Source organism: Orcinus orca, chromosome 20, assembly GCF_937001465.1.
Source record: "Orcinus orca chromosome 20, mOrcOrc1.1, whole genome shotgun sequence".
NCBI lineage: Eukaryota > Metazoa > Chordata > Mammalia > Artiodactyla > Delphinidae > Orcinus > Orcinus orca.
In genome coordinates, this window is record NC_064578.1 from 14029935 (window position 1) to 14044612 (window position 14678).

At 40.7% G+C, this 14678-nt stretch overlaps 1 protein-coding gene across 1 annotated transcript in view; it reads right to left on the reverse strand.

Annotated features, from left to right (window-relative positions):
* Nucleotides 1-14678, reverse strand: part of HYDIN (HYDIN axonemal central pair apparatus protein) — a 440857-nt gene that overhangs the window by 316779 nt on the left and 109400 nt on the right. The window contains exon 7 of the mRNA XM_049703807.1: nucleotides 4404-4603. Within this exon, the coding sequence (XP_049559764.1) occupies nucleotides 4404-4603 (200 nt within the window). The remainder of the gene's footprint in view (nucleotides 1-4403; nucleotides 4604-14678) is intronic.

Consider the following 14678-nt stretch of genomic DNA (forward strand, 5'->3'; position numbering starts at 1 on the left):
CCATTAATTAAATCATTGTTTCAACGAAAAGAATATGATTTGTTTTTTAAACAATTTCCTGTGAGATATTATTTCTAACTGTATAATGCCTATAAAAGCAGCAAGACCAAGAGTATAGACCCTATGTTTTTGACTCCAAATTCTCAAACTACATATACTGCTCCACTATGTCTATTGACAATCATGTTGTCAATGAAAGAGTGGTCCTCAGCCCTGTCTGGGCAACACAATCACCTGTGCACTTTTCAGAATGGATAGTCATCAGGGAATCCCCTCAGACATTCTGATTCAATAAAATGTGACCACAAATTCAACTGCATTCTTTCTCATTGTAGTCGTTAGGGTTTTCAGTTGCAAACAATAGAAACCAATTCTGGCTAACTTAGACAGAAAAGGGATTTATTGGAAGGATTTGAGGTAGCTCACAGAATTGACATCATGGTTGGAATACATGCATTTTGTGGAAAGAACCATTTTGTGTATAAAAGGACCATTTTGTGCAGAGTCTAAACAGGAAAACAAAAATAAACACAGGAAATTTAATTGAAAGACTTGGTTACACAGAAGATGAAAGCTATGAAAAGCCCAACTTAAGATGGTGAGATAGCTCAGGGATTGGTAATAGCAGTAAGCCATTTCCACCACTGGGCTGGAAACCAAAGGAGAGGAGGAAGTATTAGCAGATCCTGGGGACCTGGCAGAAGTTGGAACCATAGCAGGTCTGTCTGACAGGAGCTAGAACCACAGAGGAGATACAGCTGCTTGCTGGGGACTCTACTGAAGTTAGACAGGGAGGAAGAGAAATACTCTGACTTCTTCCTACTCTCCAACCTCCTTCTAGTACCCCCCACTGATCAAACCCAGGTGGAATCCAGCAGGTCGTGGAGGCTAGAGGGGCTAACACAGCCCAACATAGATACTGAGCAAAGCCTGGGAAGGGCAAGGAATGGATCTTGAGGTAAACAAGGCCAGAACTGGCCCATGTTTGCTTTAATCCAAGTTTTGCTATTAACTTACTGGGGGAACTTGGCTAAGTCATTTACCTTCTCAGACCTTACTTCTTTCATCTGTAAAATGGGAATGTTGGACTAGAGTTTTTAATGTCATTATGATTGCTGGCTAGTCCTTGAGTTAGCTCACCATTTTACCTTTGAAGTGTTTCTACATTAGGAAAAGATGATTCACATTCACAGTTACATGGATATAAAAGTTTTAGATCTTTTCCCGCAACTTCACACTATTAAATCTGTGATTTTGTTTCACTTTACATGAATGTATTGCCAATTATGTGTAGTTTTTAAGATTCAGCCAAACAGTTCAGGAAGATGTGCTGCCTGTGCTTGTTTTTCCACCTTAGGTGGACTCTCTTTTTCATTGGAACAATACCAATGTCACAGGAAGTTTTTAATGTGTATTATGGATGGTGGTTATGAAAGTTCTTTTTTTTTTTTTTTTTTTTTAACCAAAAGAGATTGGTTCTTTCTAAGTCACGGTGAGCCAGTTGAACAACTTGCTCTCTTCCCTTCAATCAAAACATGAGTCTCACCACGAAATGACAAAAGAAGCCTTTATAAGCACTTTGACAATGTCAGGAGACACTGATTTTCAAAAGAACTTTTCCTTTGCCTCTGACGGTTGATTTACCTAAAGTGGGTCAGAGTCCTGCTTCCACCCAGGATGTAGAGAGCTGAAAAGAGTGTTTCTTTTACCCTAGCAACAACAACAACAACAACAAAAAACCAGATAAACAACAAAATCACAATTTTTCTCAAACCCATTAGAGAGCTGAGATTGCAGGGCAAACAAAAATGGACAATCCCCTGCCCCTAAAGAAGACAAGACATGTGCAGAGTATTTCACCTGTGGCAGATAGAACATTCCTACAAGCAGAAGAAATGGTGAGAGAGGATGGAGAAAAGAAATATTTGAAGAGATAATGGCTGATGTTTTCCAAAAATAATGACAGATCCAAGAAGCTCAGAGAACTTCATGCAGGATTGAAACGAAAACCAAATAAAAGCAAAATAAGATCCTTAAACCAAAAAACAACCAAAAACAAAATCCACATCTAGACACATCACATTCAAACTGCTAAAAACCAAATATAAAGACAAAATCTTGAGGCAGCCCAAGAAAAAGACATAATTACCTACAGAAGAACAAAGCTAGGAATTACAGCAGAATTCTCATTAGAAAAATGTAAGCCAAAAGACAATGAAGTGACATCTTTAAAGTACTAAAAAAAAATGTATATATAACTGCCATTTCACAATTCTATACTGTAGAGAAAAAATCTTTCAAAAAATGAAGGCAAAATACTTTTTTTCAAGTAGACAAAAACTGAGATAATATCCACTAGATCTGTGCTACAGGAAATATTAAAGTAGTTTTTCAGCCAGGAAAAAATGATACCAAACAGAAACTTGAATCTACATGAAATGGTTTAGAGCTAGTGATGCTCCTGGGACACATGTAAGAATAAACACAAATTCCCTCCTGAGGGATGTGCCTCAACCCACATTATGGCATCCCTGCTACCTACAATATGGCAGACCAAGTAACCCGAAAACTCTTCCACCAGAAAATACCTAGAAAGTCTGGATAAAATATAACTCACATAAATGTGTAGCTGAGCATGCAAAAAAAAAAGAGGCAAATCCATAGGATTCAAAAACAAGAGGAAATAAGAACCAGAGCAGTAAGCCACTGAGCCCTTGAAGCCTGGGTTTTAACAGCCCTGCTAATCGCAGCAGGATACAAGGTCTTGGGATGGTTAAGTCAGGGGAATGGTAACAAAATCCCCATATAAACCTGGGAAACTTCAAAGGTTACCAAAACATTCTCCCATTAGCACAAGGAAAGATGTCTATCGTGGTTTTGAATGAGGGAAACAAGGATTCTCTAGGGAATTCATACTTTGGACATGTGTATTCTACCAGTTTAGGGTTTAGATATGCATGATCAGTCCAGGAACCCGTAAGCCGAGAAATTACCAGAGAGGCATGTAGTCTAATCTATGCAGTAGAGTCCATGTAGTCTAATCTTTGGGAACCAGGAAGAAGTAAATGCTCATCCTTACTGGAGAGATGTGTCCTTAAACTAGAGATTGTCCTTAAACTAGCGAATGATTCCACAGATAAAGCCCTTATGAAAACGATCCAGCTCAATACCTGCCTTATTTTTAAAAAGTCATAGAAAAAGAACTTGACCTTCTGTCTCCCGTGTTCCCAAGCTGGCCATTCTTGTTATGGCCCTGCTAATCAGCCAGCATCTTCACGTAACAACCATAACAACCATTCTTCCCCATCTTATAAGAGAGATCATTGAGGGCAAGGATTGTCCCATAATATTTATATTGTCCCATAATGTCTACTACACTATAGCTACACCATAAATTATCAGCTTAAAATCAAACAGCTTCACTTACTAGCTATGTGCTCTTGAGCAAGTTATACAACCTCTCTATTGCTCAGCTTTCTCATCTTCAAAGCAGGCTGAGTTCTTCTCATATCTCATCACTTCAAACTCTTCTTCTGCCTCCTTCTATTTTTAAAGATGTTTGTGATTACACCTGGCCCACCCAGATAATCCAGGATAATCTGCCCATTTTTAAGGTCAGCTGATGAGCAACCTTAATGACATCTACAGCCCTAGTCCCCTCTGTCACGTAACACTACACATTTCCAGGTTCTGGGGATTAGGACATGCACATCTTTGAGGGGCCATTATTCTGCCCACCACACTGGCAGTAGGTCATTTAAAGAAACAATAAAAGAAGAAACACTCACTATACAGTACTTGCTATATACCAGCAGTTTATGTTTATTAATTCATCTATTCCTCACAACAACCCCATAAGGTGGCTACTTTCCCCCGTTTTTCAGATAAGAAAATTGTGGGTGGCCTGTAAAGCTGGACAAGGCAAAGAAATGGATCCTCCCATCAAGCCTCCAGAAAAGAACACAGCCCTGCCCACACTGGGAGTTTAGCCCAGTGACGATTCTCATCTACTGAAGGGTCAGGTAATAGATTCGTGTTGCTTCAAGCCATGAAGTTTGTGGTAATTTATTACAATAGGAGTAGAAAACTAATACAGCCAGTTATAAAAGTCTCAGTCACAACACATATGTTTATTAATATATTCCCATGAGCCATTCGCTATGCTAAACAGAAAGGCTCTTATCCAGCATTTCAGAAAGCCACCCGTACCCAAACAGGTAACCTTGAATTTTGGGTTCCTCGTGGGATGAAGAAGTAGTCTGCCCCACATCATTGAGGTCTCCCATCCTTGCAAGTGAAGACTGTAATAAGCAGTTGCATCTTGACTGCTATTCTAGGAGACTACATGTGCTGACTAGATTTAGTTATAATCAATCAAAAACAAAAGCTGAAGGAATGCGTACCTATGAGTTTTGAGGTGAAACACAGCATCTTTGTTGCCAATGTTTCGCACCAGCAGAATCTTCTGAGTGCTGTATTTAACAGGGCAAGCAGAAAAATTCAGCTTGTCAGGAAAATCTAGGATGGCTCGTGCACCTCTAGCTTTGATGGGCACAATAAACTTTTCTCTTTCAGTGACACAGGTCAACATATGGGCATAGTCCTACAAGAGAAGGGTATAATCATTACTTGTGGAAACACCAACATGACCAAGATAACTGCAAGAAATATGGCTGTATGCCAAGCATCTTGCAAAACAACTTAATATATATATATATTCTATGAAACCTTCTCAAGACAATTATGGATGTACCTTCAATGAGATACTCTTTTCTAAGAAAAGAGAACAGTTCAAGTATTAAAACCTACAAGCCAATAGAGAAGCTTATGCTTCTTGTGTTTCCTGGATATTAGGGAGGTGGGATGCGGGACAGTTGAGGCTCATTCTTCTTTAGATCAGAGGAGGTTCACACCAGTAACTTCACGTCCTCCTGCTAAACCCTACCTACTTATCCTTCAAGCCATGTGTTAGACTGATAGCTCCGAATAATGGTCTCTCTATGACCACACTCTTTGAAATATGACTGTGCAGCTTCTCCATCATGAGTGGAGTCTATTTCTTTACCCTGTGCTTTGACCACTGGAATGTGGCAGACGTTATGCTATGCCAGTTCCAAGCTAAGGCCTCAAGAAGCTTTGGGCATTTCCATTCTTGCTCTTGAAACTCTGCCATGTAAACAAGCCTGGTCTAGCCTATGGCAGGATGGGAGCCCAGACGTCCCATGCTAGACCAGCCTACTGCCCCAGATATGTGAGGGAGCCCAGCCAAGTTAAGCAGAGTTGCCTACCCAACTCATGGGTGGGCCCAGTCAAGATTAGCTAAACCACAGTCTGGTGAGCCATAATATCCATAACTGAATTTGGGAGTGGTCTGTCATTATACAACAATCGCTAACCTATTCAAAGCCCATTGTAAACCTCACCTCTCGTGCAAAGCCATTACTGACCATTCCAAATAAAAATGCTGAGGCCCTAGGCACCCATCGTCCCCAATCTTGAGTCTAAATGCAACAGAAATGCTGAATTAAGTCACCCTTTATCTCCTCTCATAAGATAGGAAAATGGAAATCTCATCCTCAATGCAACAAAGAAAAAGTTAAAAGTAAACCATCACCAACAAGCAAACCTAAATGTGAAAGGAAAGCATTAACAGTCTCCTCAAGAATAGGCTCAGGGGGCTTCCCTGGTGGCTCAGTGGTTAAGAATCCGCCTGCCAATGCAGGGGACACAGGTTCAAGCCCTGGCCCAGGAAGATCCCACATGCCACGGAGCAACTAAGCCCGTGCGCCACAACTACTGAGCCCGTGAGCCACAACTACTGAGCCCACATGCCACAACTACTGAAGCCCACGCGCCTAAAGCCCATGCTCCGCAACAAGAGAAGCCACGACAATGAGAAGCCCGCGCACCACCACAAAGAGTAGCCCCCGCTCCCCACAAGTAGGGAAAGCCTGCATGCAGCAACGAAGACCCAATGCAGCCAAAAATAAATAAATAAAATAAAATTAAAAAGAATAGGCTCAGAAGTCACTGTGAAAGGAATTTGCTATCTAAACCAGGTTCATTTTCCTTCATTTGAAGTTTCCCCATCATTTTAGTGTGTGTTTTGGCTGCAAGGCAATCTTTATAAGTATAAAGGCCTCTTGGAACTTAAGTTTCCTTTTGGTAATCATGCAGTAAATGGTTTTCAGTGGTGGAGGTTTAAAACCTCTCTTTGGACTTTAGGCACAGAGCAGGAATGGGAATGTCTGACATACTGACTGACATTTAGACCTGGCCATGCACTCAATTTCACGAAACCCACAGGACAAGTAGAAAGCAGTGGTATCCCCAATTCGTTTATTCATACAACCATGTTTATTAAGTGTCCAGGTGCCAGGCACCGAGCTGGGTCTGGGTATGCAACTGAGTAGTAAACGCAGACGTGGATCACTTCGAGCTTACATAGTGACGGAAGAGACAGTGAGCAGGTAAATAAAGCATATCTAATGTACAATGTAATACATACACAAATATATTAAATAAATATAAAGAGAAAATAGCCAGGAATGTTCCCACGACAGAGCTTTACACCTGCAGTCTCTCTGCCTCCCTGAACTCCAAACTCATACCCAGAAGCCAGATCAACATCTCACTGGATACAAACTTACCATGGCCCAAAGCGAAGCTGCTGACTAACGCCACTGCCTGCAACTGTCCATAAAGATACCCTACCCAGGGAAGGAACGGGGCCTGAAATCCAGTCCACTCTGCTGGCTCCAACTGAATCGGCCTAGAGGGGCAGCCTTTTCCTCATGCCCAGAAAAGCTCCACAATGCCAACTGAGGTCCTGCTCATGACCTTCCTTCCACCCTAAATCTGTCCCCTCACTGCCTCTCCATCTTGGTACATGAATCTCCATCCTTCCACTGGCCTGGATTTAATATCCTGGCATGAGGCATCCTTGATCACTCTGTTTCTCAATTTCTTAGTAAATCTCGTAGGACTGACCTCCAAAATATATCCAGACCACAAACACGTCTCACTACTTCCACCCTGCCACCCTGACCCTAGCCACTCCAATCTTTCCTGGGCTAACTGGACTCTATTTCAACCCTTGCTCTCTAAAGTCTATTTTCCACACAAGGGCCAGAGGGATCCAGTTAAAATACAAGTCAGCTCAGGAGGCTCCTCCATTCAAAATCTCCCAAGCAGAGAGCTGGGGGGCTCTGAGTGCTAGGGTCTGGCACCCCTGTCATTTCTCTGGCCACACCTCCCCCCTCCCCCACTTGCGTCTGTGCTCCAGCTACAGGTTTCCTTGCTGTCTCTTGAGTATTCTAGAGATGCTCTCCCTTCAGAGCCTTCAAACTCGATGTTCGTTCCATCCAGAACATGCTTTCCTGTAATTATTCACATTGCTTGCTCCCTCACTTCCTTCAGGACTTTGCACAATGTCCATTTTCTCCCTGAGGTCTCCCCTGATTGCCCTATTGTAAACTTAACTCTCCCTCTCCTGTCCCATCACTCCCTAGCCTTTCGTTTGCTTTAGTTTTCCCAGAGCCACCTAATATATTATAGATGTTACCTATTTATTGAGTCTATTGTATGCCTCCCCCCATATCTCCATGTCAACAGGGATTCTGCCCATCGTATTGACTTCACATATCCAGCTCCTAGAACAGGGCGTGGTACTTAGTAAACATTCAACAAATATTTGCTAAAGACAGGCAAATGAGTACTATAATGCTGAGTGAAGAGAAATAAAGCATAAGGGAATAAAGAGTGAGTGGGGGGGGGGGGGCTTCCCTGGTGGCGCAGTGGTTGAGAGTCCGCCTGCCGATGCAGGGGACACGGGTTCGTGTCCCGGTCCGGGAGGATCCCACATGCCGCGGAGTGGCTGGGCCCGTAAGCCATGGCCGCTGAGCCTGCACGTCCGGAGCCTGTGCTCCGCAACGGGAGAGGCCACAGCAGTGAGAGGCCCGCGTACCGCAAGAAAAAAAAAAAGAGTGAGTGGGAAAAGGCCTCAATGAGGAGGTGACATTCCAGCAGAAATCTAAGTGAAAGGAGAAATGACGTCATGGGGGTGGGTGGTAATCTGGGCGAAGCATGATTCAGAGACTGTGGCCATAGGGGAATAAGGTAAGGAGAGGTTAGAGATGCAGCAAAGAGGTTGTGGGAAGCCAGATCACACAGGAGCTTGTAAGCCATTGTTAGGACCTGAGGATGGCCAAAAACATTAAAGATGCTGAAAGCGGATCATGATGTACCTGATTTATGTTTTAGAAGAATTACTAGCTGCTATGTAGGCAACGAACTGTAAGGAGGCTAAGATGAAAAAAGGGTGGCCAGTTAGGCAGCCACTGCAGTAGTCCAGGCAAGAGATGAAACTGACCTGGCCTAGTGCAATAAATGCTTAGCCTAGAGCTTGGCGAGTAGTTAAGTACTCAATAAATGTTAGCTGTCATTACTAAAGTGTTGCATAAAATACAATGTTTTGTGTAAGGCACGTAGGAAAACTCAATTTGTGTACTTGTTGTTAGGATAATAATGATAATCCTGGTAATGATGATAATAATGGAACAAGATAATTTCAAAAAACAACAAGGACTTTGAAGAAAATAAAACATGGTAAAGTGATAATATGGGAAGCGGCTGCTTTAGGTTAGAACAACCAAGGAGGCCTCCCTGAGGAGGTGGCCTTCGAATAGAGACCTGAATAGCCAAAGCATCCAGTCAGGCAAGATATAGGAATGGAGCGTTCCTGGCAAGGAGAGGTGCAAACATGAAAGTCCTAAGGTAGGAGCAAGTAATAACAATTAATGGACAGTATTCATGAAATTTATTTAAATTGAGTTGTTGGACTCTTAGCTCTTGAAGTGATTCTGGTTTCTGCATGGTAATGCCAGGCTCAAAAATTATGCCATTCAGATATAAGAAAGTACAAATTACACGAAGCATACTTGATCCTAGAAAACTCCACAGAATTCAACAACAAAACAGTCTAGTCTGATTACATCAGAATCCTAAAGAGATAAGTACTGTTTTCATTTTTTCTTAGGAGATCAAACCCAGCAAGCAAAGGTTTTGTTGGGAATTAGAAACTGGAAAGCTGCTGGCACATGTGGAAACTTAATATTAACTGAGGCTTTGAGAGAAAGAACAAAAGATGCTGCTGGATCCACGATGAGAGGGGATCTCCAAGTAATTTATTCTATGTTTACATATTCTCTGCCTTGTTCTATAAGGAATTGAAGACAGCTGAAAATACTTTAGGAGGCTAACTGAAATATTCAAATTTCCAAATGAGGAAGATTTGAAGTTTGATCAGAATTATATATTTTTTCATAATCAACTCATATAAAAGAATATGAAGAAATTCTTTAAACTCCTTAAAAATGTATTCCAATCTCTTAAGCTCTGTATTTAATATGACTATATTAGATTATATAATACACAATTATATATTGCTCTACTGGCTTAAAATTAATTCAGATGTTATGACTTGGGGGGCTTTGTCAGCCTGCAAGCTAAGCAATTACTTCAGTTGATGTACTTCCTTCCTCTGTACTTAAATTCAGAGCAATCAGGTCACCATTCAGAGCCAAAATATTTATTCCAAACTCTCTCCCGTCTACTATGAGACTTAGCAATGAATTACTTCATATCCCAAAATGTTATTCTATATAACAATGGCCTCCAGATGAAATTGCCTATCCATTTCTTTTTCTGTCCATTAGCCTTCCTTCCAACCTGCCTATCCTCCAAACTTAAAAAAAAAAAAAAAAAAAAAAAAAGGCAGTGGAATATGCAAGTGGCAGATTTGACTCTGAGAAGGGAAAAGAATGAATCTTGATTTTATATTAGCTCCACGACAGAAAGCAAACGTGGCAATAATTCTGTCCTTTAACAACTCAGGCAAAGGAAAATGATGTCTTCTACTGCAGCAAACGACTCCCCAGGCATTCAAGTGCAAGCACAGCCAGTGTGGTTAAGCCCTCACAATCCTTTCTCCCTTTTCTCCACTCCTAAACTTGATGGTGGAATGGCTAACACAGAGTAAAACCAGATTTGATTAGGACTCAGCACATTTAATACTCACTGTCCCTGAAAAACGTTATAAATTCCCTAACCAGTTAAAAGTACTCAATCTGAAATTCACCTCTCTAAAGGGAAGAATTAGTTCTCAAGTCCTAATCAGTTTAAAAACAAGACTGATCAGGTCTCTTGGGCCTTATCCTCTACCACTCTGACTCTTCATATGATTTACCTGGGGTCTCAGCTTCCTAGGGGCATCTATACTTCTCCACCTATTAAAAAGGAATGACCTCTGATCTTTGGCTTGTAAAGTGACCCAAGGACTTCCAAATTTATTTTGACCATTTTTATCATTAGTATACAACGATAATGTGGTTACTTCATGATTCATGTACAAATCATCCACTTAAGGTAATTAATTTCCTGTTTAGCTTTTTTGCTTTCTAAGTTACCTTAAATCTACCAATCAACCTGTATCTATACCCATATACTCTGCCTTCATTCCTGTTCTTATCTAAGACCAAACCCTTTCCTTGCGTACTAGATTTCAATCCTTCTCACTTACCTTAGGATTTTCCTGAAACATCAATTTCCCTCTTTACTGAACATTCACAGCTTATAACAATGCTTAAATAACTTAAACATCAGCTTACAACAATGCTTAAATAGCCTCATCTTAAATATTAAATAAACTACCCTCAATCTCAACATCCACCTCCAGCTACTACCCCATTTTTCCAATTACCCTTTACAGCAAAACTCCTCAAAGGTGTTATTTATACTCAATATTACCACCTCCTCACTTTCTCTTTTCTCTTCTACCCACCCCATCAGACTTCTCTACCCAACATTCCACAGAAACTGTTCTCACCAAGGTCACTAATGACTTTGCCAAATCTAATGGGTAAGTCCACATCCTTGTTTTATTCTATAGCTTTGGACACAGTTGATCTCTCCTTCTTTTTTTAAAATACTTTATCCACCTGGACTCCAGAGCACTGCAGTCTCCTGGCCTTCCTCCTACTTCACGACTACCCCTTCTTAGTGTCATCCTCTGTTGGCATCTCCTCCTCTTTCCACCCTCTTCTTTATCTCCACTCACTCCCAGCATCATCTCCTCCACCCTTGGTGGTAAGTAGCATCATTACACTCTTGACTTTTAAATATTTGTCTGTAGACCCAACATTTCCCCTTTATTGCAGACAATTGTGTCCAACTGCTTCCTTGATATTTCCACTTGGATGTCTAAAGGGAAGTTCAAACTTAACATATAAAAAAACAGAGCTCCTGAGTCCCTACCTCACTCCTACCCAGCCTCGTTAACCTGTTTTTCTTCCACTTTCCATATCTCAGCAAATGGTGGCACCATTCGGTCAGCTGCTGGCCAAAATACTATGAGAAACTAGACTCCTGTTTCTTCACACCCTTTATCTAATTCATCAGCAAACCCTGACAGCTCTACCATAAAAATATATATCCTTTGTCCACCTACTTCTCATCACCTCACTGTTACCACCCTCATTCAAATCATCCTCATCTTTTTCTCGCAAACTATTACAATAGGCTCTTGTCTCTATATTCATCAGGGTTCAGCTCCGCTACATATAACAGGGAACAGAAGAAAATAAGAGCAACTTAAACTAGGCAGCTAGAAGTTTATTTCTCTCCTAGAAAGTCCAGAGGTAGTTGGGCCAGGTTGGTATGGTGACTCCACAGTGTCGTGAGAGACACAAATTCCTAAATTCCTGCTCTACCAGTCTAGCACAGGGTCCATCCTCAATGTCGCCAGATGGGGCAGAGTGATTCCTGGGATGCCAGCTATTCTCACAGCCAAGCTGCAGGCAGGAGAAGGCAGAATAGAGCACTTTCCACTGTGTCAGCTTCCGTCAAGTACATGCGTTTGGAAGTCCTGCTCACATCTCACAGGCCAACATTTAGACAACATGCAGCTGCAAAGGAGGCTGGGGGAAATGCAACATTTTGTTTCTGGCAGCAACGAATCCAATCAAAACATGTGATTCTCTTACCAATGAGGAAAGAGAAAATGGATGTTAAGAGTAGACAACTAGCCATTATGCCTCACACCCTCTTCAGTCTATTCTCCACACAGTAACCAGAGTGATCTTAAAAATGTAAGCCAGATACGTCATTCCTAATCAAAACTCACCAGGGCAGATAAAGGGAAAGAAACAAGCATTTATCCTATCTTTCCTGTATGAACTGTACCTCAGGATCCTTATTAACTCATTACAAAAATAAAGTGTAACAACAGACATTTTGTGCCTCTTGATGTGATGCAATAGGAAATACCATGTTACCTAAGAATTCTGGCCCCTCCAAATCAAACATGAATCTAAACAAGGCTCTAGACCTAATTACCAGTCTATAGGAAACAGAGGGGATGGAGGATCATTCTATGGAATCTGGTGGAGTTGCACTCAGTACCTTGTATGGATCCCAATTTAAGCAAACCAACTTACACATATACATATGATTGATTTAAGCAACTTAAAATGCACATATATCATTGATTTATGTGATATTTATATACATACATACACACACCTCTACATATACATATATGTTTTCATATTACTCAACTCGGGAGATGTGAGTACTGACAAGTATCTGATGATATTAAGGAGTTCCTGTCATTTTTTAGGTGTGATAATGGTACTGTGGTTACGTTAACTTTTAGAAAGGACCTTATCATTTAGAGACAAACAATGAAGTATTTACAATGAAATGATGTATGGGACTTGCTGCAAAATCCTCTGAGGCAGGGGACAGGATGATGAAGCAAGATTGGTCACGCGCTGATAGCTTGAAAATCTGGGGGATGACAGTTCACTATATCATTCTCTATATTTTTACATATGAGTGAAAGCTTCCATAATAGAAATATTTTAAATAACTTATGGAGGCTTCCTATTCTACTTTGCATGATTTCTAAGACGCTTCATGGTCTTACCCTCTACAAACCGTGTCTCCTACCATTTTCCCAGCAGCTTCCTCTGCTCCAGGCACACTGGCCTTGCACTTCCCTGACCTGTTGCCAGACATATTTCTGTCACAGGGCCTTTGTAAGTGCTGTTCCTGCTCCCACACAAATATCCTCCCCGTTTAGCTCTCTGCCGAAATGTTACCTCATCAGAGAAGTCTCCCCCGATCTTCCTACTGAAAGGAAACAGTCCCCATTCTCTATCACTCTCTGTTCTCTATCATGTCAATATCTGACATTAAATGATCTGTTTGCTTATTCATTGTGGAACATAAGCTCCATGAAGGCCAAGCTTCTTCTATTCTCCACTGGATCCTGGCTGACAGAACTGGACCTGGTGCAGAGCGAGTGAAATAATATTCATCTTAATATCTTTATTTGGATACTACATTATCAAGAGTTCTTCATAAAGAGAATGCCTGAGATCCTCATTAGCCGTATTATAAAATGATATTTGTCAAATCCAGAAAGCTAGAAAGTAGTGATGTGACTCACTGAAGATATGAAACAAAATGGGAAGAAACACCTTTAAATAAGCCTTCTTAGATATCTTTCTCCTGGTTGAAATGACGGGGAAAAACGTTAACATCTAATACATTCATGGCACAAAAAGATATTTGAGCCCCCTTTTTATATGCCTTTGCTTTTACCATCTTCAGGCCATCCTCAAGTTGAAGAAACTACCTTATATTTTCTTGAGATTAACTTCCTTATCTTACTTGGCAAATATTTATTGCACACTTCCTATATGTTAGGCCCCGTACTAGGCACCTGGATTACAGGGGAAACCCAGACAGAAGTAGGGAGGGCAAATGCTAGGCAGGAAGAAAACTAAATCCCTATCATTATTTCTGTCAACAAGAATCACTGATTGTAGAAAATCTTATGACATCTATACTTTAATTCAAAGTGCTGGCACTATAGTTCATTAATGTTACACACCTGGGTAACAAATTATGTCAACGTTTTTCTACTTTTCTTGGGCCATGTTCTTTAAATTTCATAGTAACAAATCAAGAAAACTATTTTGACAACAAACTAGATATTTTCTCAACACATAACTGAGCAATAAGATTACATCACTTCATATTTTCTTCAGACCACTGCTGCCATTTCCATATGCCAACACTATTACAAAGAGATGCTTTCTTAAGTCCAAGAAAGTACCCAGTTTTGCTTTCCTACATAAGCCTAATATTTTTATACTCCTTTTAATAGTAAAGATACAGATTTAAGAGGTCAAGAAAAATGCCTGTCTCCAGAATTTTATAGTGTTATGATAACATTGATTACTATATTTCTACCATCCATGACATGTACACTAGGATTATTAGATAAATAACATATCCAATCTTTTTTTTTTTTCAAGTCCATGTGAAAAGAAGAGATAAGGAAAGCCAAAGTGAATTTCCTGCACCTGTTATCTGGGTATTTGGCATTCTAAACAAGTTAAATCTCCAGGAAGCTAGATTAATAGATGACAGGAAAAAATATAAATTGCATTATCATCTTCGACATGCTAATATACATGGGTGCTGAAAATCCAATTGAAAGGGGACTGGCTTATTAAACTGTGGCATGCTGCAATTTACATATCTCACTCTCCAGGTGTGAGGAGGGTAAATGAGAATGGAGTGTGTTCAGATCAGCAGGGGATAAGGAG